Genomic DNA, 27,037 nt, shown 5'->3' with positions numbered 1-27,037 from the left:
CCTGGAGAAGGAAATGGCAACCCACTCAGCGTTCTTGCCTGGAGAATCCCAGGGACGGGAAGCCTGGTGGGCTGCTGTCTATGGGTCGCACAGAGTTGGACGCAACTGAAGCAACTTAGCAGCACTAGCAGCAGCAGCAGAGAGACTAACACTTCCACACTGTCCTTTGCTTATCTTTTCTATGAGGTTGTTCATCTCTCTTACCTATTTGCAGAAATTCTTACATCATGGACATGGATCCTGGTTGTTTATACACATCATGCATGGTTTTGGCTGATGTCGTCATCTTCATATCACCTCTGGGAAGATGTTGCTGCAGCAACCACCCTGGTTTCAGGATGGACAGTGTAGTGACAAGACAGTCAAGGTAGAAGATGGTGGGTGGTGGAAAGAGAGAGTCTGCCCTCAACCACCTCTGATGGTGAAGGCAGTGACGGATGCACTGAGGAAAAAGCAGGCAACTTGGAGACGAGATGACTGTTTAGCCTTACCAACTATGCCATTTGGACTTCACTTCTTTGAAGCTGGCTTTTCTACAAAAGAGGGGAAATTTGCTTTCTATAGGTTTTTGTGTGGAACAAATGAGTAAATTCGTGTAAACAGCCTGCCTCAGGGCCTGGCACTATCCGTCTGGCACCCAATAACATGATATAGACAGATGCTTTTTGGCCATTTTGAAGGATCATCAACCCATAGCTGATGCTACTTTAATATATTTTTATTATCCATTTGTCATAATGTCCTGGTCAGCTGTGACATATTTGGGAACTCTATATTCAAAGCTTGGAGACTGAAATACTCTCAGACTGTAAGGTCGCCGCCCACTTTCAGTGATTGGCAGATGAGGCCCTGGGGCCGGAAGTGAGGAGGAGACTCAGTCAGGAGTCTTGGAGTCGGGGGCGGTAACTTCATCCAGCAAAGCCAAGGGGAAGGGCAGGCGAATCCTTTACTATGGCTGGAAGAGGAGGTCTTTTGATGCTGGAAAACTTCATAGGTGGAAAATTTTTACCTTGTAGCTCATACCTAGATTCCTATGATCCCTCCACAGGGGAAGTGTACTGCCATGTGCCAAACAGTGGGAAAGAAGAGGTGAGTACATTCAGCTGGAGGAGACTGAAATCTACTTAGCCTGGCAGTGACTTATGGTACTTAATTTTCGAGGAGCAAAGGGGATGGCTAAATGTTAGCCGAAGGAAGATTTTTAGTTCTAAGAAGGTTTATTTTGTAGTTGGGTGTATATGATGTATGGAACAAATCTCAGGTGATCATATGCAGAAATGACTAATAAGCTAGATAACCTCACAGGGAGCCACAACTCTCAGATATTCCTCAGTGGCTGCTAGTAAAAAGTAGTATTTGTAAGAATTATCATATTACTAAGTGTTCCCTTTCTTGATCAAGTTTGCCTGAATTTGCCACTGTATTCATGGATTTCCAGAAAACCTGTTACTTCACTAAAGTAAACAAAAATTTTAAACCCAGGGATTACTTATCCTCTAATAATTCTTCATGTCTTAAAATTATCTAATAAAGTAAAAACCGATCATTTGAACGATGAAATGCAAAATCAAATTCCTACATATTTTTGGATTTAAATTTAACATTACTTTTTCTTACTCAAAGGAAACACACACACATTAAAACTTTTTTTCAGTGATGTAGAGTTAATATTATTCAAGAGTTTTGTAAGATATTTAAGATATATTTGATTAGTATCTTATTGCACTGAGAAAATAAGTATATTTGAGGTGATAAATGTGGCTGATGAATGTATACTCATCTAAAGCCTAATAGATTTTCATTTACTTTGTAAAGCACAAAGAACTAGATTATTTAAAAGATAAATGTAGTCTTTATATATATATTAGCAAATAAGTAGTATATGCAAGGCATTTTTTTAAAAAAGGGTTAAGATATTTTTTTCTCTAAGTTAATAATATTCTAAATCTGTTTTGTATTAAAAAAAAAACCTTTAGACTTCTGGATTAAAGTTTGCAAATATTGACTAGTTTGTTGGTTAAACTGTAACCCACAGTTTTATCTGTTTCAAATGACCAGGGATTACATGCGGAAAATCCAGCTTTGTGTTTTCCAGTTCTCCCTGTCTGAGTCCTTTCTGAAATAAAGTTAAAAATGACAAGTACATCAAATTCAGGTGAAATCTTTTCTGCAGCTAATGACTCAGCCTTTTCAGATGAGAGAGAGGGATCAGTACACCTGCCAGTAGAGGAATGTATATTTTGGATTTCCCAGTAATCTAGCTTGCAAACATTGCATCTGATCCCACAAATCTCATGTTTTTCAGGCTTGAAGAATATGGTTGTCATGCAGGTTACAAGTCCAGTGTCCCCCAAAAGTCACTCACAAAAAGTGCTGCGATGCTGCCGACAGGGCTCGTGGTCTTTCAGCATCTGCCTTGTGCTGGGCATTCACTAAGCCAAGGAGCAAAAATCATCCCAAATCAGCATTGTAACACCTGTAAATGAGACTCTATCATCATCCTTATTTTACGGGTGACAGTGTGCTTATATCAGTGATCACACGTACACACACGCAAGTACACACTTTCATAGCTTTTGCACTGTAGTGTTGCAGTCATAAGCACAGATTGGGGTTCGACTGCCTGGCTTCAAAGATCGGCAGCACCACTTACTATGTATGGTCTGAACTTAGAGCTGAACCTCCCTGTGCCTCAGTCTCTTTATCTATAAAATGGGGATAATAATAACATCTTCAGTGTTGTTCTGAAGATTAAACAGACTGACATATGTAGAGCCCTTTGTGTCTAGCATCGGTAAAAGCTTTCCAAGTAGCTTTTGCTGTTATTATTGTATATAGTGGATTAATACATGCTCTATATTAAATAGACATAGGACGTGTGACCGAAGACAACTTAGAAAATATGACTGGACTTGAATTTTCTGCTTTTTAAAAAGATCAGAGTTTTACATGGACAATTGGAGGAAGACCAGATTTGACACTGACTTTCCTCTTGTTGGCTGGCAGTAAGGTTTCCCTGAGGCTACAGCTCCTGGTGGAGATTTGAGATTTGGTTTTTGAGGTGAAACTACCCAATTCCCAGAAATTTATAATTAAGATGAGAATCATTTTTTATACCTTTAGCTTATCTGAAAGTGACCTTGTTTACGTAAAGAAAACAGGAAGGTGTGTAGATCAGATTTGGAGTGAGAGGGCAACTGAATTGTCACATCATGTGATGCAAGAACGGCTTCCCTGGTGGCTCAGTGGTAAAGAAGGGGCCTTCCAATGCAAGAGATGTGGGTTTGGTCTCTGGGTCGGGAAGATACCCTGGAGAAGGAAATGGCAAGAAAGATGCTTGGCTGGAAGACTGTGGGAAAAGATTCTGAGACTGAGATTGAGTCCCATGGTGGAAGAAAATGTGAGTGATTAAAAGTGCTATGCAGGTAAGAGAGGAGAGGAGTGAGACGCAGCCTCTGGATTTGCCGTCTCTGGAAAGGGCATGACTTAGATATTTCTTAACACATTATTGACCAGGGATTTTTACAGAACCTAATGCCTATGGCTGTGGGCTTCCCAGGCGACTCAGTGGTTAAGAATTCACCTGGCAATGCAGAAAAGGCAAGAGACACAGGTTCAAACCCTGAGTCAGGAAGATCCCCTGGAGTAGGACATGGCAACCCACTCCAGTATTCTTGCTGGGACACCCCATGGACAGAGGAGCCTGGTGGGATACAGTCCACAGGGTTGCAAAGAGTCGGACACGACTGAGCACATACAGTGCCTGTGGTTGGTGATTTGTTAGGTGAGTGAATGTTGGATCACAGGGATATTTGTCTTTTTCTTGGCCTGATATTTACATCGTCTGAATCAGAACTATATTCTGAAGAACTGTCATCTTCTGAGACAGTCAGACAAAGTAGCTGTATAAAATTCACTAAAAAACTTTTCTTCACTCAGAATTTCATGATGCATCATTTTTGAAAATTTTACAGAAATCAACTTGCGTTTATAACATACATAGGATTGGAACAAAAACCCAGGGAAGCAAAATGTGAATGATAACAACAGTCACAAGTTGTATAATGATCCCTCAATCAGTTTTAAGAGAGGAGAAAGGCAGCAGGGGTTTGGTTGCTTAGTTGTGTCCAACTCGTGTGACCCCATGGACTATGGCCTGCCAGGCACCTCTGTCCATGGACTTCTCCAGGCAAGAATACTGGAGTGGGTTGCCATTTCCTTCTCTAGGGAATCTTCCAGACCCAGGGATCGAACTCAGATCTTTTGCATCACAAGTGGTCTCCTGCATTGCAGGTGGACTTTTTACTGACTGAGCCACCAGGGAAGCCCTGAAGGGGCAGAAGATGCCCTGATAATTCATTTCGCCTGCATGAACTGGCCTTGCTCATATCTTCCCATTCATTGTTTGCTTTGGATTTAACTCTAAAACCTGGTCCCCAAGCCATCTGTTCAAATTCTTCTCCAACAGAGGACCCTTCCACTGGGTGGAGCCAGGCAGAGGCAGGGACTGTGGTTATGCCATAGCAGGCCAGCTGTGGTCTTGGAAACTACAAAGACCTGGGTTTACATCCTGATTCTGCCACTTATTAGCTGTGTGACCTCTGGCAAGTTACTTGAGCTCTCTGTGCTTCAGTTTGTTCATCTGTAAAATGGGCTTAACAATACTCATGTTACAGAACTTTAAAGGGGGTTTAATGAAATAATTTGTGCAAAGCATTTAGCACCTTCCTTTATGTATAAAAAATAGTCAATACATAACTAATACGACAAGTCATTCCAAGTCAGAATGACAGTCTGGGATGTGATTTCAAACTTTTAGACTTATCAAGTATGTCAAAACTTCTTTAAGAGTTTAGGGACTCAGTACACCCTTAAGATTCCTCTCTCATATGATATTCAAAAACTTCGGTATTTTGAAATTACTGAAAACGTATACTAGCTATTGAAATAGCTTCTTTCGATTATTACCACATTCTGGATAACTTGATTGAAATGGAGAATTTGGGGTTTTTTTTGTGGTGCCCTGCTTTGCTGGTTAAGTAAACAACGCTTCATGGGCACTCAGCACTGAAGAGTGTCAAATATTTGGAAGTAGGCAGAAAAAAAGTGAGATAAATACAGACCTGGATTCTGGACGTATCTACCCTCGAGTGGTTGTTCAGTTGCTCAGACATGTTTGACTCTTTGTGACCCATGAACTGCACCATGCCAGGCTTCCCTGTCCTTCACTATCCCCTGGAGCTTTCTCAAACTCATGTCCATTGAGTTGGTAATGCCATCCAACCATCTCCTTCTCTGTCATCCCCTTCTCCTCCTGCCCTCAATCTTTCCCAGTATCAGGATCTTTTCCAATGAATCAGCTCTTCGCATCAGGTGGCCAAAGTATTGGAGCTTAAACATCAATCCTTCCAATGAATATTCAGGGTTGATTTCCTCTTGACTGGTTTGATCTCCTTGTTGTCCAGGGGGCTCTTAAGAGTCTTCTCCAGCACCACAATTTGAAAGCATCAATTCTTTGGCACTCAGCCTTCTTTAGGATCCAACTCTCACATCTGTACGTGACTACTAGAAGCTATTAGCTTCTGTTCCACAAGAGCAACAGGGTAAGGTGACCCTTTTCTGTTTGCTCCTGCAAGGTCGAAGCCGCGGTGGAGGCTGCCAGAGCAGCTTTTCCGGGCTGGTCCTCCCGGAGCCCCCAGGAGCGCTCACAGGTGCTGCAGCGGCTGGCGGACTTGCTGGAACAGTCCCTGGAGGAGCTGGCCCAGGCTGAGTCCAAGGACCAAGGTGAGAGGGGTCTGTGTCAGCCTCTTCCCTCTTTCTCCTGCCCCCTCTCTAGTGGAGCCAAGTTTAGTGCCCTGTCCTGTATGGAAATGCGCTTACTCAGATGCTGGCCATTCACACCCTCCTTCCAAGTTGTCAATTGATCTCTTGCCTCTTAATCATATGAATAGAACTCAGGACTCTTCCATCACGTGACCCCTTGTGGGCCCATCAGGCCCGCCCACCCAGTGCTTCTCTTGGCAGCGATAAAGCTTGGAAAGCCCGACCAGCCAAGGCTTCAATTGTAAGCCTCTGAAGGCTGAGGCTTGCAATTGGCCCACTTCTGCCTCATTCTGATGGTCAGAGCAAGTCAAGGCTGAACCCAAGTTCAAGAGGCCGGGAAATAAACACACTGTTGGTAGAAGGAACTACAAAGATGTTATAGCAAAGGGCATGGATTTGGGGAAAGAGGTAGAACAAGAAGGCTGAGAGTGCAGCCCTCCACCAGTTCTAAGTAGAGAGTTTCAAACCAAAAAAAAAATTTTTTGTCTCTTTTTTTTTACTGCATTATTCATTTGTTTTTTATTATATTTTTTTAAATGGAAGTATAGTTGCACTTATAATGGATAACCAACAAGGATAATGGATAACCAACAAGGACCTACTGTGTAGCACAGGGAACTCTGCTCAATGTTATGTTGCAGCCTGGATGAGAGGGGAGTTTGGAGGAGAATGGGTACATGTGTATGTACGGTCTGAATTGCTCTGCTGTGCACCTGAAACTGTCACAGCATCATCACTCGGCTTTACTCCGATGTAAAATAAAAAGCTAAAAGCAAACAAAACAAACAAAAGTTGAAGTGTAGTTGATTTAAAATTTTGTGTTGGTTCCAGGTGTACAGCACAGTGATTCAGTTATATACGTCTATATACACATTCATATAAAAGTGTGACTGCTCTTCAAACTGTCTTATGTGTGTGTGTGTGTGTGTGTGTGTGTTGGTTGCTCAGTCATGTCTGACTCTTTGCAACCCCATGGACTGTTGCCTGCCATGCTCCTCTGTCCATGAAATTCTTCACTCCAGAATACTGGAGTAGGTTGCCATGCCCTCTTCCCGAACCAGGGGATCTTCCTGAACCAGGGATGGAACCCATTGCAGGCAGACTCTACCTTCTGAGCCACCAGGGAAGCCTATGTATATGTATGTGTGTGTGTGTGTATTAGTTGTTCAGCTGCTCAGTCATGTCTGACTCCTTGCGACCCCATGAACTGCAGCATGCCAGACTTCCCTGTCCTTCACCATCTCCCGGAGCTTACTCAAAACTCATATCCATTGAGTTGGTGATGCCATCCAACCATCTCCTTCTCTGTGATCCCCTTCTCCTGTATTTAATCTTTCCCAGTATCAGGGTCCTTTCTAAAGAGTCGACTCTTTGCATCATGTGGCAAAAGTACTGGAGCTTCAGCCTCAGCATCCGTCCTTCCAGTGAATATTCAGGACTGATTTCCTTTAGGATTGACTGGTTTGATCTCCTTGCAGTCCAAGGGACTCTCAAGAGTCTCTCTCTGTGTGTGTGCATATATATATATATATATTCTTTTTCAGATTCTTTCCCTTTACAGGTTATTACAAGATATTGAGTATAGTCCCCTGTGCTCTACAGTAGGTCTTTGTTGGTGATCTGTTTTATATATAGTAGTGTGTATATGTTATCCAACCTCCTAATTTATCTCTTTCCCCTCCTTTTCCCTTTGGTAACCCAAGTTTGTTTCCTAAAAGCAAAGATAATTTGAAGGGCACACAGTCAAGTAATGTAGAAAAATTTCCAATATGTCAGTCACTGTTCCACTCCTGACACAATTTCCCAATTTTTAAAACTGCTTCCCAGAAGTCATCGTAATGGAGTAAACGTCTGCAAATCTCTGTAAAGATGGTTAGGATATACGTGTATGTATATATATGATATGTCTGCTGCTGCTTCTGCTAAGTTGCTTCAGTTGTGTTCGACTCTGCAACCCTATAGACCATAGCCCACAAGACTCCTCCGTCCGTGGGATTCTCCATGCATGAATACTGGAGTAGGTTGCTGTGCCCTCCTCCAGGGGATCTTCCCAGCCCAGGGATCGAACGTGCGTCTCTTAAAGTCTCCTGCATTGGCAAGCAGGTTCTTTACCACTAGTGCCGTCTGAGAAGCCCTGTATGTATGTATGTACATATGTGTATATGCATATGTGTGCTGTAAAGGGGCCTAAAGTTAGAAAGCATCTTGACCCCAAACCTTTAAGTAGAAAATGCTTCCTGACATGGCAGAGTCTCCCAGCATCACTAAAGATAACTTAGGTACAGTTCGGCTAAGTGTGTGTCTAGGAAGTGCGGGGGGCCCGTGACGGTGAGCAAGGCCCACACAGCATCCTCTGCTGGTTCCCATCAGCGTTCTGCCACATGCTCATCTTAATGGCTCCACTGTGTGCTGAGGAGTTAATTAATATCATCACATGTTTTTTGGTGATGTGCAAACACAGCTGTCTTAACACCCATTATTCCATCCCCTCTGCAGCATGTCCAAAGCTTGGTGATTCTGAATTGAAAGAGCTGGTTCGGGTGAAGCGGTAGCATCTGGAATGATGATAGCTATGAATCGTTCATTCTAATAAGCAAGGATTATTTGACTCAGTTCTAACCACTTCTACTTCATCTTATAATCTCACATCTAATTATTTCAAAGTCTTATTAAACCATGATCAACACTCTCTGTAATCAAGCAATGCCCATCCCAGGCTGGAAGGAGCAGAAGCTGCTTCAGAGGGAGCTGGGATTAGTGTGCGGTAGCGTCCCCTCGAAGTTCGAGGTGAAGTACGCTGACAGTGCCTTCTGCTGTTAACTTCTTACAGGGAAAACCATAACCCTGGCGAGAACCATGGACATTCCCCCGGGCTGTGCACAACTTCCGGTTCTTCGCCTCCTCCATCCTGCACCACACGTCTGAATGCACACAGATGGACCACCTGGGCTGTCTGCACTACACAGTGCGGGCCCCCGTGGGCATCGGTAGGTGCCGTGCAATGACAGCTGGGCCACAGTGGCACGTAGAGATGCTTGGTCAGCCCTGTAGAAGTGATCTAAGGGAACAGACTTTAAACAAAGAAACTTCTGCTTTATCTGAAATTTAATTGACCTTAAAAATCTAAATCTAGTTTATTTTGTTTGTGTCAAATTCCCTACTTATCCCTACATTGTTCTTGAGGAATCACAGGGAAAGGAATGACACTGAGAATAAATTCACAAACCAGGATGTTTTGTTCCTTGTAATTAAAAAAAAAAAAAAAACTTTCAGGAAAGTAGTGCGGTTAAGATCACAGTGGGGTAAACGTCACTTTTGTGTGCTTCAGTGTTGTTATCTGGAAATTGAGAGAATAGTTTAATTTTGTCTATATATGTTGTATGTGAATTATATAAATTAACAGATGTAGAGCACTTAGAACAGTGCCTGGTACTGTGATAAATAAGCCTTGACTGTATTATCTGTTGATACTTATTTCTGTGGTTCCTGCATTTCAGAAATATATGCAATGACTAAAGATGTCCACTAGATGTCATTGTTTCCTCTGAGAAAAAACCATCAACTGTTACACTAGTTCCATTTTATGATAGAATAAAAGAAGATGTTAAAGAAAAGAAAATGGACATTTTGCCACTTTGATTATCTGAACCCTTCAGAAATAACATTTTCAAGGCAGTATAACAAAACTTTAGTCTCCAAGAAGTATACTAACACACTATGCTGCAAAAATATTCTCTTAACTCCCTGAAGAGCAGATTTTTCAGTGGGAAATTTAATAATATATAAAGCATATTTACTTTCATAGCTCAGGTTTGAGAGTAGAGTATAAAATAAAGTGACTCCATTTACTTATTCATAACATGGGTTTTATTTTTATGCGTTTTGTGGTCTGAAATCTGGATGGCTTCTTACATGAAGACACATTCTAAATGTTATAGATGTTACTTAGCCAGCAAACCTATCTGATTAGGATACAGGTGAGAACCTAGAGATAATTTATTTATTAAAAAATTCCCTGGGTTAGCTAAAATGGATTTCACATCTCAGAACCTATTTGCTCTTATTTATTACAAATGTGAACGATTTAAGATCTTATGTCTCAATCCACAGCTAATTAGAAAAACAGGTGGAAAAATTTAGAAGAAATAGTGCCTAGACCATTTAAAGATAAAAAAGATTGTTGAGACAGTGCAAAGATCAGTCTACAAACCTCAAAACTGATCACATTCTGAGACTGTTTAGGGAGAGGTGACAGCATTTTAGCCCTGGTACTTATACTGTTCTTGTTCATAAATATAATTGAAAGTCATCAAGAAAAGAGTAAGCTGTATTGACTATAGTTTTAAAGGTATGGCTGCTTGTAATATATTTTAGACTTATTTCTCTGAAATTCTACAGAAATTCTGCAAAAGATTGGAGATTCTTTGTGGAATTTTTTGAAGCATTGAAATTCCACAAACGATTGGGATTTTGGAAGAGCAAGCTGACATTTGGTGTAGCACGAAGGAGTTTTCATTAGTAAAGCATGTCTGGCCCATCTGCTTTGAAGGGTATGTCATTGCTGGCAATGCTTCTGTTCTCCTCTGTTAGCTGCTCTGATCAGTCCCTGGAATCTGCCCCTCTATTTGCTGACCTGGAAGATCGCGCCAGCGATCGCTGCTGGCAACACAGTGATAGCTAAGCCCAGCGAGCTGACTTCCGTGACCGCGTGGATGATGTGCAGACTCCTGGAGAAAGCAGGTAATCAGTGTTAGGGTGTCAGAGGAGAGGCACATGACTGGCTTTGGAGATGTATGTTTTGTAGGCTTCAGCCACTGTAGGGTCACTGACATTTTTAAAATAATGAAAAAAAATTTTTATTGGAGTATAGTTGCTTTACAATGTTATGTTAGTTTCTACTGTACAGAAAAGTGAATCAGATGTGCATATACATACATCTCCTCTTTTTTAGAGTTTCTTCCCACTTAGGTCACCACAGAGCATTGAGTAGAGCTCCTTGTGCTGAGGTTTTCATTATTATCTGTTTTATACATAGTAGTGTATATACTGGAGAAGGAAATGGCAACACTTTCCAGTTTTTGTACCTGGAGAATCCCCATGGACCGAGGAGCCTGGCAGGCTTCAGTCCACGGGGTCACAAAGAGTCAGACATGACTGAGTGTATATATGTCAATCCCAATCTCCTAATTTATCCCACCCTCCCTTTCCCCTCTTGGTGTCCATACATTTGTTCTCCATGTCTGGGGCCACTGACATCTGAAAAGTTATTTTGAATAGAAATCTGCTTGGCAGATCCCAGGGACATCTTTGGTTATTTGTCTTCTTTAACCTTTTCTGAGAAATACACTCTTCTGAGCAGATCCACGGGCTTTGCTCCCACTGCTTCCTTTAACCTTGCCCAGAACGCACTGCTGTCGGACAGTCCTCCCTGCGGGGCTCCACGGACAGCAGCCAGAGCAAAGGACAGCGGCACAGAGGCTGGCTACAAGAGCCTGACCAAATCCGACACCAGCCTTCCCCAGACAGTGTCTCCAATCATCAATTTAAATCCTGCATTGGCACCACGAGTGGATCTTGATGAAAAGAAAATATTACTAGATACCACTCTGATTTGCATAGGAACAGAATGCCTGAGACAAATAGCCCATTTTCAAGACAATTGAATAGATACCCCTTAGTTTTCCCTGCACGGGAACCCACTACCGTGCGGATGATGATGCACTGTGGCTCCTTGTCTTTCTCTTGCTGATGGTTTAATGGCCACGTGTGTTCCTGGCTTCATTCCAGAGTGTTGAGCCGACACCGTGCCAGGGTTGGAAGGTCACAGGCAGGAGGCTTTAGCTTGTAACCCACGAGGAAGCCCCTCACTGTGAGGCCCTGAGCTCACGTCTCTGGGTTGGAATGACCCGCAGGTGGGCTGGGGAAACAGGCTGTCTTTCGGGCCCTGTGAGTCTCTGCTGTGCTCGCTTCCTTCCAGCCCCCAGAGAAGGTGCTTCCCCGCTCACTCACGACCAAAGAGGGGGCGGTTGCTGAAAGCCTGTCTCTCTCTCCTAAACACCTTTTCTCTCAAAGCAAAAACATACATGTTGGCTTCCAGCATAGCTGAGCCAGTTCCTTACTCCAGGGTATAGATGACAAGTTAAGTGGCGCTTGTTTAGGGAAGCACATGGGGCCTTGTGGGTCACGGTTTATTTCCCTCGTATCCTATGGAGGAAAGAGGTTACCCAGGCTAGGTCTCTGGGTTGACGTCAATGGCTGCTTTGGACCTCTGGAAACATCCTTACCAAACTGGTAAGGATGAAGCGGACATCCTTACCTTCTTTGCATCCCAGAATGTGTCATCCTTTGCTTACAAAGGTGACCGTGTTCTATCCCTTTCTTTGCAAAACTGAGTCTCTAGTATCTGCAAAGGTCCAAGGGGTTTCTTCCCTGTCTCTTGCCCGCTGGTTCTTTGGTGTGAGACAAAAGGGGGGCCTCTGCTCTGCTTCATCCTGTGTTGGGAGGATGCATGAGGAGGTGGGGAGGGACCACAGAGCCACATCCTAGACACCTCCCTGTCCTAAAATCAGCTACATCTTGATCTATGAGGATTGCTCTTGTCTAACCACCCTCCCCTTTCAAATAACCCAGAACCCAGTCTGCATGAGAGTTTAATGTTTCCATTTATTTGCGCAGCACTGCACTCTTATTCCTATGGGTGAATAAACCTGTTATACCAAGATGGTCCTTCCCTCCCTCCCACTCTGGGCTGGTTTTGCCAAACTCTCCTCCTCCAACAAACACTGAGAGTGTGATGATCCAATCACACCTGATATGAGCCCTCAGTTTCTCCACTGGGATAGGGGTGTCAATCTCATCTACTTAATTCTGTTTAGAGCACTCTAAGAGAAACTTCCAACTGTGTAAGAAAGCTAAAACCACCTGCTAATACAGTCTGGATATTGCAAGATCTAGCTCCTCTAGTCCTGAGTGTTCAAACAGACTTGGAAGATGAACTTCCTTTGAAATAAAAAATCATTTAAGATGTTTTGAAGTACCCCATGAATACCTCTTTGCAAATCTTAGAATATTTGTTTTTATCTTGGGTGCACCAAATGTTTGCCCTTATTCTTGAAGTGGCCACTGGTGGTAGATTTCTGGCCCTTCCTATTAATTTTTGTTCTGCTCTATTTAAGCTTAAAATTTTCCTTATCACCATCCAGCCATATCCTGGCACTGGCAGGCCTCCCTTCGCTTCGCTGTCTCTTAGCCACCTACACGGAGTTTTAGTGAATTGTTATTTGCCAATTAAACTGTCTTTCCTCTCTTATAACCAGAATCTCTTAAGGGTAAAGGGTGAATGTCTCTAGAAAAATTTCATTAATGTCTGGATCAAATGGCAAAATGGTTTTGAGAAATACAAGCCACTAGATACATAACTCAATTTATTAGCATTGGAGTTCAAGGAAATGTAATCAAAATGTAAATTCCGTTGAGTAGAAGGCACTCTGCCTGCTGAAATGAGCTCATTTTCCTGTAATGATAAATATGTGGTATTTCTGTTTTTTCTCACCCTTTTAAAAAAATGCTAAAATAAGCATTAGAAGTGATTTGAGCCATTTTTTTTGCCTTCAGGATTCACAAAGTCCAACAGTCCACATTCTCTGGCTCTCGACTCTCCATCTGAATACCGGGCAAATATCCACAAGCTCGCTAGTGATGGAGATGCAGGACTATGAGAACGTGAATGACGGGAAACTTTGTCCTTGTTTTCCCCTATCATCAGCTGGCAGGACCTCTCCCTCAAACCTCCTCTTTGGCCCAACCCATGGCCCAGCTGCTCTCATATGGTGTCTGTGAGCCAGGATACACTTGAGCTGGATTTCAAAGAAGTATGCAGGCTGAATGCGGAGGTGGGGCCATTAGAGGGAGACTCTGCCAGATCCCTGTCTCTTTAGGGGCTCATCTGGATAGGGCCTCAAGGTGATATGGTGAAGGCTGTGCTCTGTGGGAAGGGGTTCTTGATGGTCATGGATCATCAGTGAGAACTTATCATGTATACCTTAAGAGCATGTTCTTGAAGAGATGATTTTAATCCAAGAGAGTATGTGTAAGTCGGAGCAAGGGAATGATGATAGGAGCGAGAGAGTAGTTACCTTACAAAAGAGCATTTCTGCATCTCCTGTTGTTCAAACCTGCAAACACAGGGAATATACTCAGCTACCTCCAGGCAAACCCTAAGAGTTTCCTGGACACAATCGAATGCACATAGATTTTTTTTTCTCAACACTTAAATCTTCCCGAAATCAAGAACCTTTTCTGAATTGGATACTGTACACATTCATGCATTCATTGACTTAATAGTTACTTACTAACCAACACCTAGTTTTGCCTTCTATTGGTTGTTATTTAACCCTGGGATTAAACCTGGGTCTCTTACGTCTCCTGCATTGGCAGGTGGGTTCTTTACAACCAGCACTGCTTGGGAAGCTCTTATTTAACCTCACTTTGCCTCAGTAGTCTCATGAGTGATGTGAGGATATTAATATGATGTACCATGCGGAGCTATTGGGAGATCTAAAGGGTGTAACCCACTTATAGTTACAGTTGATTCACAGTGAGCACCCAATAAATGTGAGCATTTGCTGGTATTATCTCTTTACATTTTTATTTTTATTATTAGTAAAATTATTTTAATAACATATATAAGTAGCATTATATCTTCTTTTCTCATTGATCTGTTTTAAATGTGATGCATTAAAAATATTTTTCTAGGGATTTCCCTGGCGGTCTGGTGGTTAAGGCCCTGCATTTCAAATGTAGTGGGTGCCAAGTTCGATCCCTGTTTGGGGAGCTAAGATCCCATATACCGACAGCATGGCCAAAAAAAGATTGTTTTTAAATTGAGTATTCATTCTATCTGGCAAAGTAGGCCATGGCACAGGGGATACAACAGAGGGCAAAACACAGACCCATGTCTGCTCTTGGCTGGTGCCCCTTCTAGTGGTGGATGTGTAATGAACAGGTAAATCCATAAAACACAATGAATACGTGCAGATATAGGGCAGTAAGTTTTGGTAATAGAAAAGCCTGGAGCACCTACGTGGGGGTGTTCTTGGACACTCAGTCTTAGAGGGTGATGGTGCATCCAGATCATGGGGAACAGGACCTTCATCTCAAAAGTCACCTTCCCCGGGGGACCCTCCGTCTCTCTCCTAGGGAGGTAGCTGCTCTCTTCTCTGGCTTCTGCAGTGTGGATGCTCCCTGAACTTAACCTTTGCTGTCCTCTCTCACAGGGCCTGACCTGCCTGAGGGTATCTCTGCATCCTCAGCCCCTGAGGCTTAGTCAATACTCTGGAATGAATTACATAGGACATTTAACCCTGCATTTCCTAGGGCAAAGCACCCAGAGAAATTCCACCTGGGGCATAATACAGGCAGAGATGATGCTGTCGTCTCTGTTTTGCTATTGACTAGAGACAACCATTAACGTCCCTTCTCACCCCCATTCAAGCTACAGAAACGAACACAACATTGACAGCAATCATTTTGCCAAAAAAACCCCAAAACACCACCCCCAAAACAAACAAACAAACACTGTGAAGGAGAATCTCTGTGTAACCTGAAGCCCTTGACACGCTGAGAAGAATGGCTGTAACCGGTACTGCTTCCCATTCAGGTGTTCCCCCAGGTGTGGTAAATATTGTGTTTGGAACGGGGCCCAGGGTAGGCGAGGCCCTGGTGTCCCACCCAGAGGTGCCCCTCATCTCCTTCACTGGGAGCCAGCCCACCGCCGAGCGCATCACGCAGCTGAGCGCCCCCTACTGCAAGAAGCTCTCGCTGGAGCTGGGGGGCAAGAATCCTGCCATCATCTTTGAAGATGCCAACCTGGCCGAGTGCATTCCGACAACTGTCAGGTCCAGCTTTGCCAACCAGGTATGTCCTCTGTTTTTCTCCCCCTTTGTTTTTTAGCTTGTTTTTTAACTCAGCAGGCTTGTCAAACAGCATCTGTTGTATCACAATGAAAACCAGGGTGCGTAGGTCAATGCAGGGCTATTTCAGTGAGAGGAGAATGGTTACACTGTGTTACTCTTTTGACTATCTCTTCAGTCTTATTTCACGTGGTGGCATTGTGGCATCACAGCTCCTGTTTAGCAAGCTCTTCTTCTCCAGTTGTTCAGTTGCTCAGTCAGGTCCCACTCTTTGTGACCCCATGGACTTCCCTGTCCTTCACTCTCTCCTGGAGTTTGCTCAAACTCATGTCCATTGAGTAGGTGATGCCCTCCAACCCTCTCATCCTCTGTCACCCTCTTCTCCTCTTGCCCTCAGAACTTTTATGGGGGACCAGCCATGGGCCAAATGATTGCTTTCTAGCTTCTCCATTCCTCTATTTATACTTTTCCCAGTCTTTTCTTGCTGTCCAAGAGTCTTATCTCTTGGAAAGCTTATTCTCTGCCCTCACCCAAAAGCACCTCAAATGCATTCACACACTTAGAAATAAATATTTGAATCAGTCTCATACGAGTTTCTTACCTTAAAATCATGGAGGAGCCTCAAGCAACTTTGTATTTCCTGATCATTGGAAGAATTGTGAAGATCCAATATCAATGTGATGAAAATATATGTTTATGTGTACAGGTGCAATCATATATACACAATGCTGACAAGTCCACAGTGTGGTTTGTAAACCATTACATGTTATGCTCAAATAATAGTAAGGATGGCTTTTCACTCAGAAACCTTTTAGTGCCTCTCCCGGGAACACCCAGTGTCTCTGTTTGGATGTCCAGTATCATCTGAAACTTCACCTGAACAAAGCAGAACTTCTGATTTCCCTCCTTTCCCTGCACCATCTCTGCTCTCCCTGCCTCGTGTTTTCCTTTCTGAAGAAAAGACTACCATCCACTGTGTGCTTGGGCCAAAAATCTGGGACTCATCCTTGTTCTAACCTGCTCTTTTCCTTCCACCTCACTTAGCCACCAATAGGTCCTATTGGTTCTATCTTTAAGGTATATCTGGAATCTTCTTGGGAGCACCTTTGCCAGTTTCTTTACCCTTTTGGAGTCCCCTTGCCCCTTTAAGAATCTGTTGACCTCAGTGGATTCCTTTCACGTCTCTCATCTCTGTTGATTCCACCTGGTCCAAGGTACCTCCCCTTACCGGGTGTCTGAAAAGCTCTCCTAACCCACTCTCATTCTCTCCAATTCTATTCTCCACACAGCTGCCAGAATGATCATTTAAAAATGTAAATCCTGACCACATCTTCTTGCTGCTTAAAGCTGTCCATGGTCCTTTCATGATACTGAGGATAAAATGCAAGCTCCTTGTGAGCCTGTGAACCTATAAGATTCTGCATGATGTTGCCTCGCTCCTCACCTCCTGCCTTTGCTCTGACCCCCATTCCTGCCTCCACTCCCCCACCCCCTTCAGCCCCATTCACCTTCCTCGCTTTCCTCACACACTCCAAGCTCATTTCTCACTTACTGCTGAGAATTCTGTACCTCTATCCATCTGGCTCCTTCACATCAGTCAAGGGTCAATTCAAACATTCCCTGTTCACTAGCGTCATCCAGGACTCCCTTTAATAAAAGGGAGTAAAAGTTCTCCCTCCCCACGAGTTTCTACTCTTATCCTCAGCTTAGTTTTCTTGTATTGTTTTGGTCATGGCCTGAAGTTGTGTTATTTATTGAGCATTATGGCGTTATTGCCTGTCTTCCCCACAAGACAATGTATTCCAGACGTTGGGACTTTGTCTTGTTGACTGCTGTTCCCTATTGTCTAGACCAGTGCTGGATATGTGACAGGCACTCAGAAGTGCGGGGCGATCTGTCCATGCAGTGGAGCCCCCTGTCTTGTCCTTGTCTTCATGAGTCATTCTTGGCAGGGTGAAATCTGCCTCTGTACCAGCAGAATCTTTGTCCAGAGGAACATCTATAGTGAATTTTTAAAGAGGTTTGTAGAGGCGGCCAGAATGTGGAAAGTTGGTATTCCTTCTGATCCATCGGCTGACATGGGCGCTCTGATCAGTAAAGCTCATCTGGAGAAAGTAAGTAAAACCCTCTGTGTAAGTTTCAGAAAGAATTCTTAAAAAAAATTTTTTTTTTTAAATTTTGTATTGGGGTGTAGTCACTTGACAATGTTGTGACAGTTTCAGGTGAACTGCAAAGTGACTCAGCCATACATATACATGTATCATTCTCCCCCAAACGCATTCCCATCCAGGCTGCCATATGACATTGAGCAGAGTTCCCTGTGCTATACAGAAGGGCCTTGTTAGTTTTCCATTTTAAATATACCCATGTTCCATGTACTATGCGGGGTTTCCCTGGTGGTTCAGATGGTAAGGAATCTGCCTGCAATGCAGGAGACCCAGGTTTGATCCCTGGATCAGGAAGATCCCCTGGAGGAGAAATTGGCAACCCGTTACAGTATTCTTCCCTGAAAAATCCCATGGACAGAGAAGCCTAGCAGGCTATAGTCCCTGGGGTAGCCACAGAGAGTTGGCCATCTATACAGCAGGTCCTTGAAGATTATCCATTTTAAATACAGCAGAGTGTACATGCCCATCCCAAACTCCCTAGCTCTCCCTTTCCCTGATCCTTCCCTTGGCAACCGTAAATTTGTCCTCTTAAATCTGTGAGTCCAGAAAGAATTCTTATGGGGAGAGAAATTCAGTGCCAAGGCATAGCACCATCTTTGAAATACTGTTAAATTACTGCCCTATTCTTTTGTTAAAAATTATGATCTGTGAGAAATTGTCTCCGGGTCCCAAGTCTGAATATGTTAAAGATAGATACACAAATGTAATCAAGTTAAAGCAGCACCTACATGACGTAAATAAACTTGGGAAGTCAGCATGGAGTCTGGCTTCCACAGAGCCAGTCAGAGTGAGGAAAGCAAATTTCAAAGCATAAAGGTCAGCTGACGAGAGTGTTGTGGGCTGAGGGTGGCAGGGATTTCCACAGGTAAATGTTCCCAGTCAGTTCTCAGGCAGTGAGGTTCTGCCTCTGGGTGATAGCAAACAGGGTTTCTGGAAGTGCGCATCCAGTCTGAACAATGTGGACTTTAGCTGGTGGGGTGACTTGTGGGGTCTTCGTGGGAAAAGCTATTGAAGAAGATGTTCTCAGGTGCTTTGTGGAATTTGGGTCTTTAAGATCATTTTCATTTCCTGATAAAACTCCCACAATAAGTCATAGAATTTTGGAGTTAAAAGATCTCATTTTGAGCTATGGTAACTAAGACCAAGCAAGGGTAATGGTAGTATGCCCCCATGGGTTAACCAGTGAGGGACAGAGCCTTTACGTAGATTCAGCAGACTTGCTACATTTGAACTTTGACTTTCACTATACTGTGAAGCACAGATTCCCACAGGTAGGAACATGTAGCATCAGTCTTCCCAGTCTCTTCTTATTTCTTTTCTTTTCTCAGTAAAATAGGAAGCAAAGTGAGGAGGGGAGATGGTGTTGAAGGTTTCAAGGAGGAGGAAAAGTTCTGAGATAGTCTTCAAGGCGATCAGGAGAGAGAGAAATGGACTTGAAGTGACAGTATTGTCAGCGGGGCAGCTCCAAGGGCTCCCCCCGGAGCTGTGATCACTTGTGGTCACACTAACAAAGCATATGGTCATTGATTTAAAGTGAGGCGAGCCAGCATGGCTGTGTCTTCCTCCAGTCAGATTCACCTGCATAATTGCAGGCACATGGGGTCCCCCCTGGGGGACCCACAGCTGTAGATGTTCCCATCTTGTAAAGCAAGGTGTCACCTGGTGTAAGAGGCTCCCTGGTTCTCTCTCATCTGACTGTTCTGAATTCAGGGATCCATGCTGTAAACCCACGCATGCAAATAAGTGGCGAAAAATAACTTTTGCCTCTTTCCGAATGCTTCCTGTGGAGAAAAGTTACCTTTCCAGGAGCATCTTTCATTAAGCTCAGGCCAAGTGAAATTAAAAGACGCTTGCTCCTTGGAAAAGAAGTTATGACCACCTCAACAGCATATTAAAAAACAGAGACATTACTTTGCCAACAAAAGTCCATCTAGTCAAAGCTTTGGTTTTTTCAGTAGTCATGTATGGATGTGAGAGTTGGACTATCAAGAAAGCTGAGCACTGAAGAATCGATGCTTTTGAACTGTGGTGTTGGAGAAGACTCTTGAGAGTCCCTTGGACTGCAAGGAGATCCAACCCGTTCATCCTAAAGGAAGTCAGTCCTGAATATTCATTGGAAGGACTGATGTTGAAGGTGAAATTCCAATACTTTGGCCATCTGCTGTGAAGAACTGACTCATTTGAAAAGACCCTGATTCTGGGAATGATTGAAGGTGGGAGGAGAAGGGGATGACAGAGGATGAGATGGCTGGATGGCATCACTGACTCAATGGACATGAGTTTGAGTAAGCTCTGGGAGTTGGTGTTGGACAGGGAGGCCTGGCGTGCTGCAGTTCATGGGGTCGCAAAGGGTTGGACACAACTGAGTGACTGAACTGAACTAAACTGATGTGCTGTCTGTGTTTAGTCGCTCAGTCGTGTCTGACTCTTTGTACCTCCATGGACCACCAGGAGGTAGCCACCAGGTTCCTCTGTCCATGGGATTCTCCAGGCAGGTATACTAGAGTGGGTTGCCATGCCCTCCTCCAGGGGATCTTCCCAACCTGGAGATCGAACCCAGGTCTTCCACATTGCAGGTGGATTCTTTACTGTCTGAGCTACCAGGGAAGCTCAGGCCACGGGACCATCTAAGGTCCCCTGTGCAGTTCACCAACTCGCCGGAGACTCAAAGCTCTCTTCATCAACGCAGCAGAGAAACTGTTTTTCTGTCCTAGGCACTGTCATATCATTAAGTTCTCCAGTGAGGGGAGGTATGTCAGTGAAGCAAATCAAAGTATTTGACTTTCCTGTAGCAGTTGAATGATGTGTAGCCCCTCTATGTGTGTGCATGTACACGCATGCATGCACACACACACAACTGTCTTTTGTGTGTGAGAGAAACCGACACCATTTACAGACTCCTATCGGTAGTTACGACTTTTCTTGGTCATATTCTGATTATTTCTCCCTTTTGCCCTATATCGTGAACTCGGACCAAATACAGACTTGCTGGGTTTCCCGTATTGTAGGTCCTGGGAGCGTTAATGCAATATTTGTGATGCTCAGCATATTCCTCCTGGCACAAAGGGTCCTGTCCTCTCTTTAGCCCCCCACCCCCCTGCACCCTCCTGAACTCCACCACAGGCTCTCCTCTGCTCTCCAACAACAAGCAGCCTCAGGCTGTGTAAGCTACTCTACCCCATGTGGGCAACAGGACCTTTGTCTACTGAGCCCTAGTTCCATTCAGAGGAGAAGAGTAAACAAAGCCAGCTTCTGACCCTGTTGTTGTGCTGTTCAGTCACTCAGTCATGTGTCTGACTCTTTGCGACCTCATGGACTGCAGCACGCCAGGCTTCCCTGTCCTCCACCATCTCCTGGAGTTTGCTCAAACTCATGTCCATTGAGTCAGTGATGCCATCCAACCATCTCATCCCATTTCCCCCTTCTCCTCCTGCCCTCAGTCTTTCCCAGCTTCAGAGTCTTGACCCTGTGGTGCCCTTTAGATGATGCCTCATGATGACAAGACAGTCAAGAGGAGGCCACTTAAAGTCTGGTTGTGCTAAGCTCAAACACACTGCCCTTTTAAAACATCCATCTTGAAAAGAGGGTACCTCATGGGGTTGCAAAGAATCGGACGTGACTGAGTGACTGCACACACACACACACACACACACACACCTCAAAAAGTTCTGAGGTTCTACTAGAAGATGTTGCAGTGTTAAAAAATTTTTTTCACAGTTAAGAACTTAAAAATAGTATTTATCATCAGCCATTTATTTTTGTATTTTAGGGAAGAACAGTACAGATGGTATTTCCATTATTCTAATGCACACAGAAGTGCAGGTAGCTGTGGGGTTCCCCTTGTTTTGTGGTTCCATGCGCAGATCTCTCAGCTTGGCTCGTAGTCACCCCAACACACACTGAAAGTCTCAGAACCATCCTGCTGAGGTTCAGAGGGTCCCTGGACACCTGCCATCCTCACTACTCCGCCCAGAGCATGTGTGCCTGGATGCCAGGAGTCGCAGCTTTACCTTCTGGGTCTCTCACCCCATGAGCCCCTGGAGGGGGGCTTTGCCAGCTTAAGTCTTGTGAGTGGACCCTGTGCGTCTCTGCCCATTGAGAGGGAGCCAGTGGAAACAGCTCGGGAAGCACATATGTGTCTTTTTCAGGCTGCGATTCTTCTCAGTTCAGTCTGCCAAACCTTAGTCTGGGATCAAGGAGGCAGCAGACACGCTCCACTGGTGGTTGTGTTTCCTCACCTTTCACCAGGAAGCTGTGGGGCTGCGAGTCAAGGAGAGGCCGGCTGCCATCTTGGCGTTCCGACCCTCCTCTTCTGCAGTGGGTCTCTGACATCTCCAAACCAACTTAGCCAGGGGGTCTTTGTGTCCATCCTACTTCTGTGGGATTGTCACAACAGATGGAGATGCGGTGACAGAAGAAGCCAACTGGAGCGTGTGACGGATGCTCTGTAACGGCAAAGGGCTCCTGGGTGCAGGCGTGGAGTCCCAGGTTCCTGGTGATGGCAGGGGAGGCACGGGAACGGCAGGTGATGTTATCCTCAGGGGATGCAGAAATGTCTCCCTTGTCTCTTTCACAGGGTTGCCTTTTGTTTTTGTTTTTTGCTTTTTTTTTTTTACTCTCTGGAATCCTCACCTACATGACTGTCTGGAGAATCTGGCTCTAGGCCAGCCTACCAAAGATGCAAGTAACTGGAGAGAGAGAATGCTGGATGTTGACAGTGAGTCTGGAGGAAGCACAGAGGAAGTTCATGGGTTTATCCCCCAGTAAGGCCAAGCTTTGGGTCTAACTAAGGTCCACTCTTTTATTATTTTTTTTAAACCAAAAACATTTTGTATTGAGGTATAGCCAATTAGCAACGTTGTGACAGTTTCAGGTGAACAGTGAAGGGACTCAGTCATACATATACATCATTCTCCCCCAAATCCAGCTTCCTGTCCTCCTTTGTCAGTTAAGAAAACTGGCATACAGAGTAGGGGACATCCTTCAAGTCTCACAGCTTGCGAATGTCAGATTATGCATTATACTGTCATCATCACCATCAACATGAGCAGCAGCATCTGACCCTCAGAAGTTTTGCTATGTGTCAGGTGTCACGCTAAGGACTTTACATATATTATCTTATTTAGTCTTTGCAAGAACCTATGAAAGAGGTGGCACAGTCAATCCCATTTTTCTGACAAGGAAACCGAGGCCTAGAGCATTTGAATCCCTCAGCTGGTAAGGACCTGAGATCGGAGCTCTACTGGACTCCTAAGCCCGCTCTTCCAACCTCCAGGCTTTGACTTTTATGTCCAAAATTACCAAGTGCTGACGATTCTCTGCTCTCTCCTCTCAAGGAAAGGTCTTAGAGGAATAGTTCATTCCATTTTGTATCACCTTTATCAGTCACAAGGTTGTTAGGAGTGTAGATATCATTGTGTCATCTAGGGATATTTTCTCTAGAAAAGAAGTTCAGTTTCGTGTGAGTCACCTTATATGCTAAATTAGGTGAATTCACAATGTGAAAACCGACACTTCCCTTCACATTTTATTATCCTAAAAGCTTCGAAGAGAGAATTGGGTAATTTTGCTTAGACACGATCATCTGAAGGCAGAGCGCTCCTTGCACTGTTTGAATGGCTGCTGAAAGTCCTGGCTCTGCATCCAGCCGGGCCTCTGCAGACTCACCTGCACACACCCTGTTCACACAGAACGCTGCCTCTTGGCATCTTTTAATTAATGTGAGTGTGCTGCTTCAATAGGGGCAAGAGAGCAGGAGAAAGAGAATTCTATCTTTATTGTTTATCAGCCATATGAACTATGTACCCTTTTGGAGATTCACTTATGTCATCAGCAAATAGAGAACAGTAATATGTAGCTAATAGAGTTTTGAGAGAATTATGTGAGAATGTGTTAAAAGCACTTATCCACATGCCTGGCTCTTAGACCTTAAATAAACAACTCTCCTTTTCTTACCTGTGAGGGCTGACTGGCCAGATGATGGTTACAGCATGTCTGCCTTCAGGCTTAGCAGCTGAGTGAAAATATAATCAACCATAGATGTTATGGGGGGAATAACCTTATATGTCTTTCCTGTGTGTGCATGCTCAGTTGTGTCCGACTCTTTGCCCCCCCATGGACTCTAGCCTGTCAGGCTCCTTCATCCATGGGATTCTCCAACAAGAATACTGGAGTGGGTTGCCATTTCCTACTCCAATATGTCTTTCCTAGGTGCTTGAAAAATATTGAATTTTCTCTGTGCTATGTGAAGACCAATGATAAGTTGTTACTATGTTTTTTCTCTGCCCAGGTCAGAAGTTACATCAAGAAAGCTCGCATGGAAGGGGCCCAAATTCTGTGTGGTGAGGGAGTGGATAAGTTGAACCTTCCCCCCAGGAATCAGGCAGGGTACTTCATGCTTCCCACGGTGATAACAGATGTTAAGGATGAGTCCTGCTGCATGAAGGAAGAGATATTTGGTCCAGTGACGTGTGTCGTCCCCTTTGATAGTGAAGAGGAAGTGATTCAAAGAGCCAACAATGTTAAATATGGACTGGCTGCTACCGTGTGGTCAGGCAACGTGGGGCGTGTCCACCGGGTGGCCAAGAAGTTACAGTCAGGCTTGGTCTGGACCAACTGCTGGCTTATTAGAGAGCTGAACCTACCTTTCGGGGGGATGAAGAGTTCTGGGGTGGGCAGAGAAGGAGCCAAAGACTCTTACGAATTCTTCACTGAAGTCAAAACCATCACTGTTAAACACTGACCTCAGCCAGTACAGAAGCTGATGCCTGGCTGCAGAGAATCTGTCGTCCAGTGTGGTGAAAAGAAATCCCTGCATAAATTTCAGCCAAGTCTTGACTCAGCAGAAGATTCTCTCTATAGCTTATCCTCTGTACTCAGTATTTTTACCGACTGGTGAAAAGATGCTTGCTCTTTTCAGTGAGGAGTCAAAGAAGAGATCTCTGAGTAGGAAGGCATGCAAAGGAAGCCGCAGAAACATTGGGCTCCTCCTAGGCTGTGTTTTTATTGTATTTTTTCATCATTTTGATTCAATTCTTAAAAATTCACAGATAATTAGTTTCTTTTTTTCATTTGCAAGTATATGGTAAAAAAAAAAAAATCTACAAAGCTAAAGAGAAACACATCACCATAATCTCTAACTTTGGGGAGTCTGCAGAAATGGTCTCTCCATCCATCAGCCACTGGCATGGCTCATTAGTAATCGACTGTACCTCATTATGCAAGGGTGCTTTGCATGTTGATGATGTAATTTATGTGGGATTTGTCAGAGTAACCGTATATGGTAGGTCCTACTAAATATATCTTTATGAGGACAAAGAAAAATGAAGTAATGACTACTTTTGGAAGAAACTCAGAACAAGGAGTTTGATATTTTCCTACTATGGAGTCTAATCAATTCCAATTCAAAGTGTATGTATCTCAGGAGACTTAAAATTTTTGAATACTGTATGGCTGAGTCTCTTTTCTGTCTACCTATAGCTATCACAGAATTGTTAACTATACTCTAGTATAAAATAAAAAGTTTAAAAACTTTACTAATCTTAAAGGAAACAATAAATGTTAATTTTAGCAAGCAGTCACCTTCTTCATGAATTGTCCTTTATTCTTATCTTCATCCTCTTAGGAGCGTAGACTTTTTACCAAGTATTAGTGATATTCTTAGCTCTTTTTTCCTGAATCTCACAATGTTCAGAGGAGAAATCTGAGATTTACAGACATTAAGTAGCACATTTGGGGTCCCACAAATAATGTGGGGAAAGGAAGAACTTGAATCCAGGGCTCTCAGATGCCATACCCTATGATCTCTGGCCATTTCATGCTTGCCTTGGATATTTCAGAAAAATGAAGTCCTTAGAGCTTCCCTGGTGGCTCAGATGGTAAAGAATCTGCCTGTAATGCAGGAAATTTGGGTTTGATCCCTGGGTTGGGAGACCCCCAAAGAAGCAAATGGCAACCCACTCCAGTATTCGTGCCTGGGAAATTGCATGGACAGAGAAGCCTGGTGGGCTACAGTTCATGGGGTCACAAGGACTTGAACACAACTGAGCAACTAACACTTCACACTTCAGTGGTTTGTAGAACACATCATGTTGGGTATCCCCTCTGTGTCTCCCTCCTGCTTTGCCTCTCCCTCCTCTCTCCTGCCTTACTCCACTCAGCCATGCAACCCAATCTATGCAGCCAGCCCTTTCCCAAGTTCTGGTATGCTTCTTCCCACACTGACCAAGACTATCTATTCACCTCTCTCTCTTCCTGATGGGACGGGAGTTGCCACAGGTCACGGCAGACATTCCTCCCCTCTGAAGTCTCAGAGTCACAGTCCAGTGCCTGGCTGTGCACAAAGGGTGCCCAGAATGAGTCACAAGATAGAACGAGGTCTTCCTGGGGCCCTAGTGTATTGGTTGCATAATGTATGGGGGATTGGGGCAGGTGTACAGAATAATCTTTGTCATTTTGTGTAGGATTTAGCGTATGTTGGCTTGTTTACAAATGCTGAAAATTATAAGTCCCTTTGAGGTCATGTGATTATATCTACTACTGCGGACAGGAACCCCTCAGAAGAAATGGAGTGGCCATCATGGTCAACAAAAGAGTCTGAAATGCAGTACTTGGATGCAATCTCAAAAACCACGGAATGATCTCTGTTCGTTTCCAAGGCAAACCATTCAATATCACAGTAATCCAAGTCTATGCCCCAACCAGTAACGCTGAAAAAGCTGAAGTTGAACGGTTCTATGAAGACCTACAAGACATTTTAGAATTAACACCCAAAAAAGATGTCCTTTTCATTATAGGGGACTGGAATGCAAAAGTAGGAAGTCAAGAAACACCAGGAGTAACAGGCAAATTTGGCCTTGGAATACGGAATGAAGCAGGGCAAAGACTGATAGAATTTTGCCAAGAAAATGCACTGGTCATAACAAACAAACACTCTCTTCCAACAACACAAGAGAAGACTCTATACATGGACATCACCAGATGGTCAACACCGAAATCAGATTGATTATATTCTTTGCAGCCAAAGATGGAGAAGCTCTATACAGTCAACAAAAACAAGACCAGGAGCTGACTGTGGCTCAGACCATGAACTCCTTATTGCCAAATTCAGACTTAAATTGAAGAAAGTAGGGAAAA

The 27,037-nt window shown here is 43.9% G+C and overlaps 1 protein-coding gene across 1 annotated transcript; it reads left to right on the top strand.

Annotated features, from left to right (window-relative positions):
- Positions 1-932: 932 nt before the first annotated feature.
- On the top strand, positions 933-25,447 carry ALDH8A1 (aldehyde dehydrogenase 8 family member A1). The gene is given in 8 exon segments (XM_005899117.3): positions 933-1,089; positions 5,637-5,784; positions 8,654-8,688; positions 8,690-8,810; positions 10,414-10,563; positions 15,482-15,738; positions 17,687-17,848; positions 24,192-25,447. Coding segments are annotated over 8 exon segments (1,464 nt in total). The 5' UTR covers positions 933-951; the 3' UTR covers positions 24,645-25,447.
- Positions 25,448-27,037: the final 1,590 nt, after the last annotated feature.

This window comes from Bos mutus, chromosome 9 (assembly GCF_027580195.1).
Source record: "Bos mutus isolate GX-2022 chromosome 9, NWIPB_WYAK_1.1, whole genome shotgun sequence".
NCBI lineage: Eukaryota > Metazoa > Chordata > Mammalia > Artiodactyla > Bovidae > Bos > Bos mutus.
Note: the sequence above shows the minus strand (reverse complement) of the source record. Positions and strands in the feature narration are given on the sequence as shown.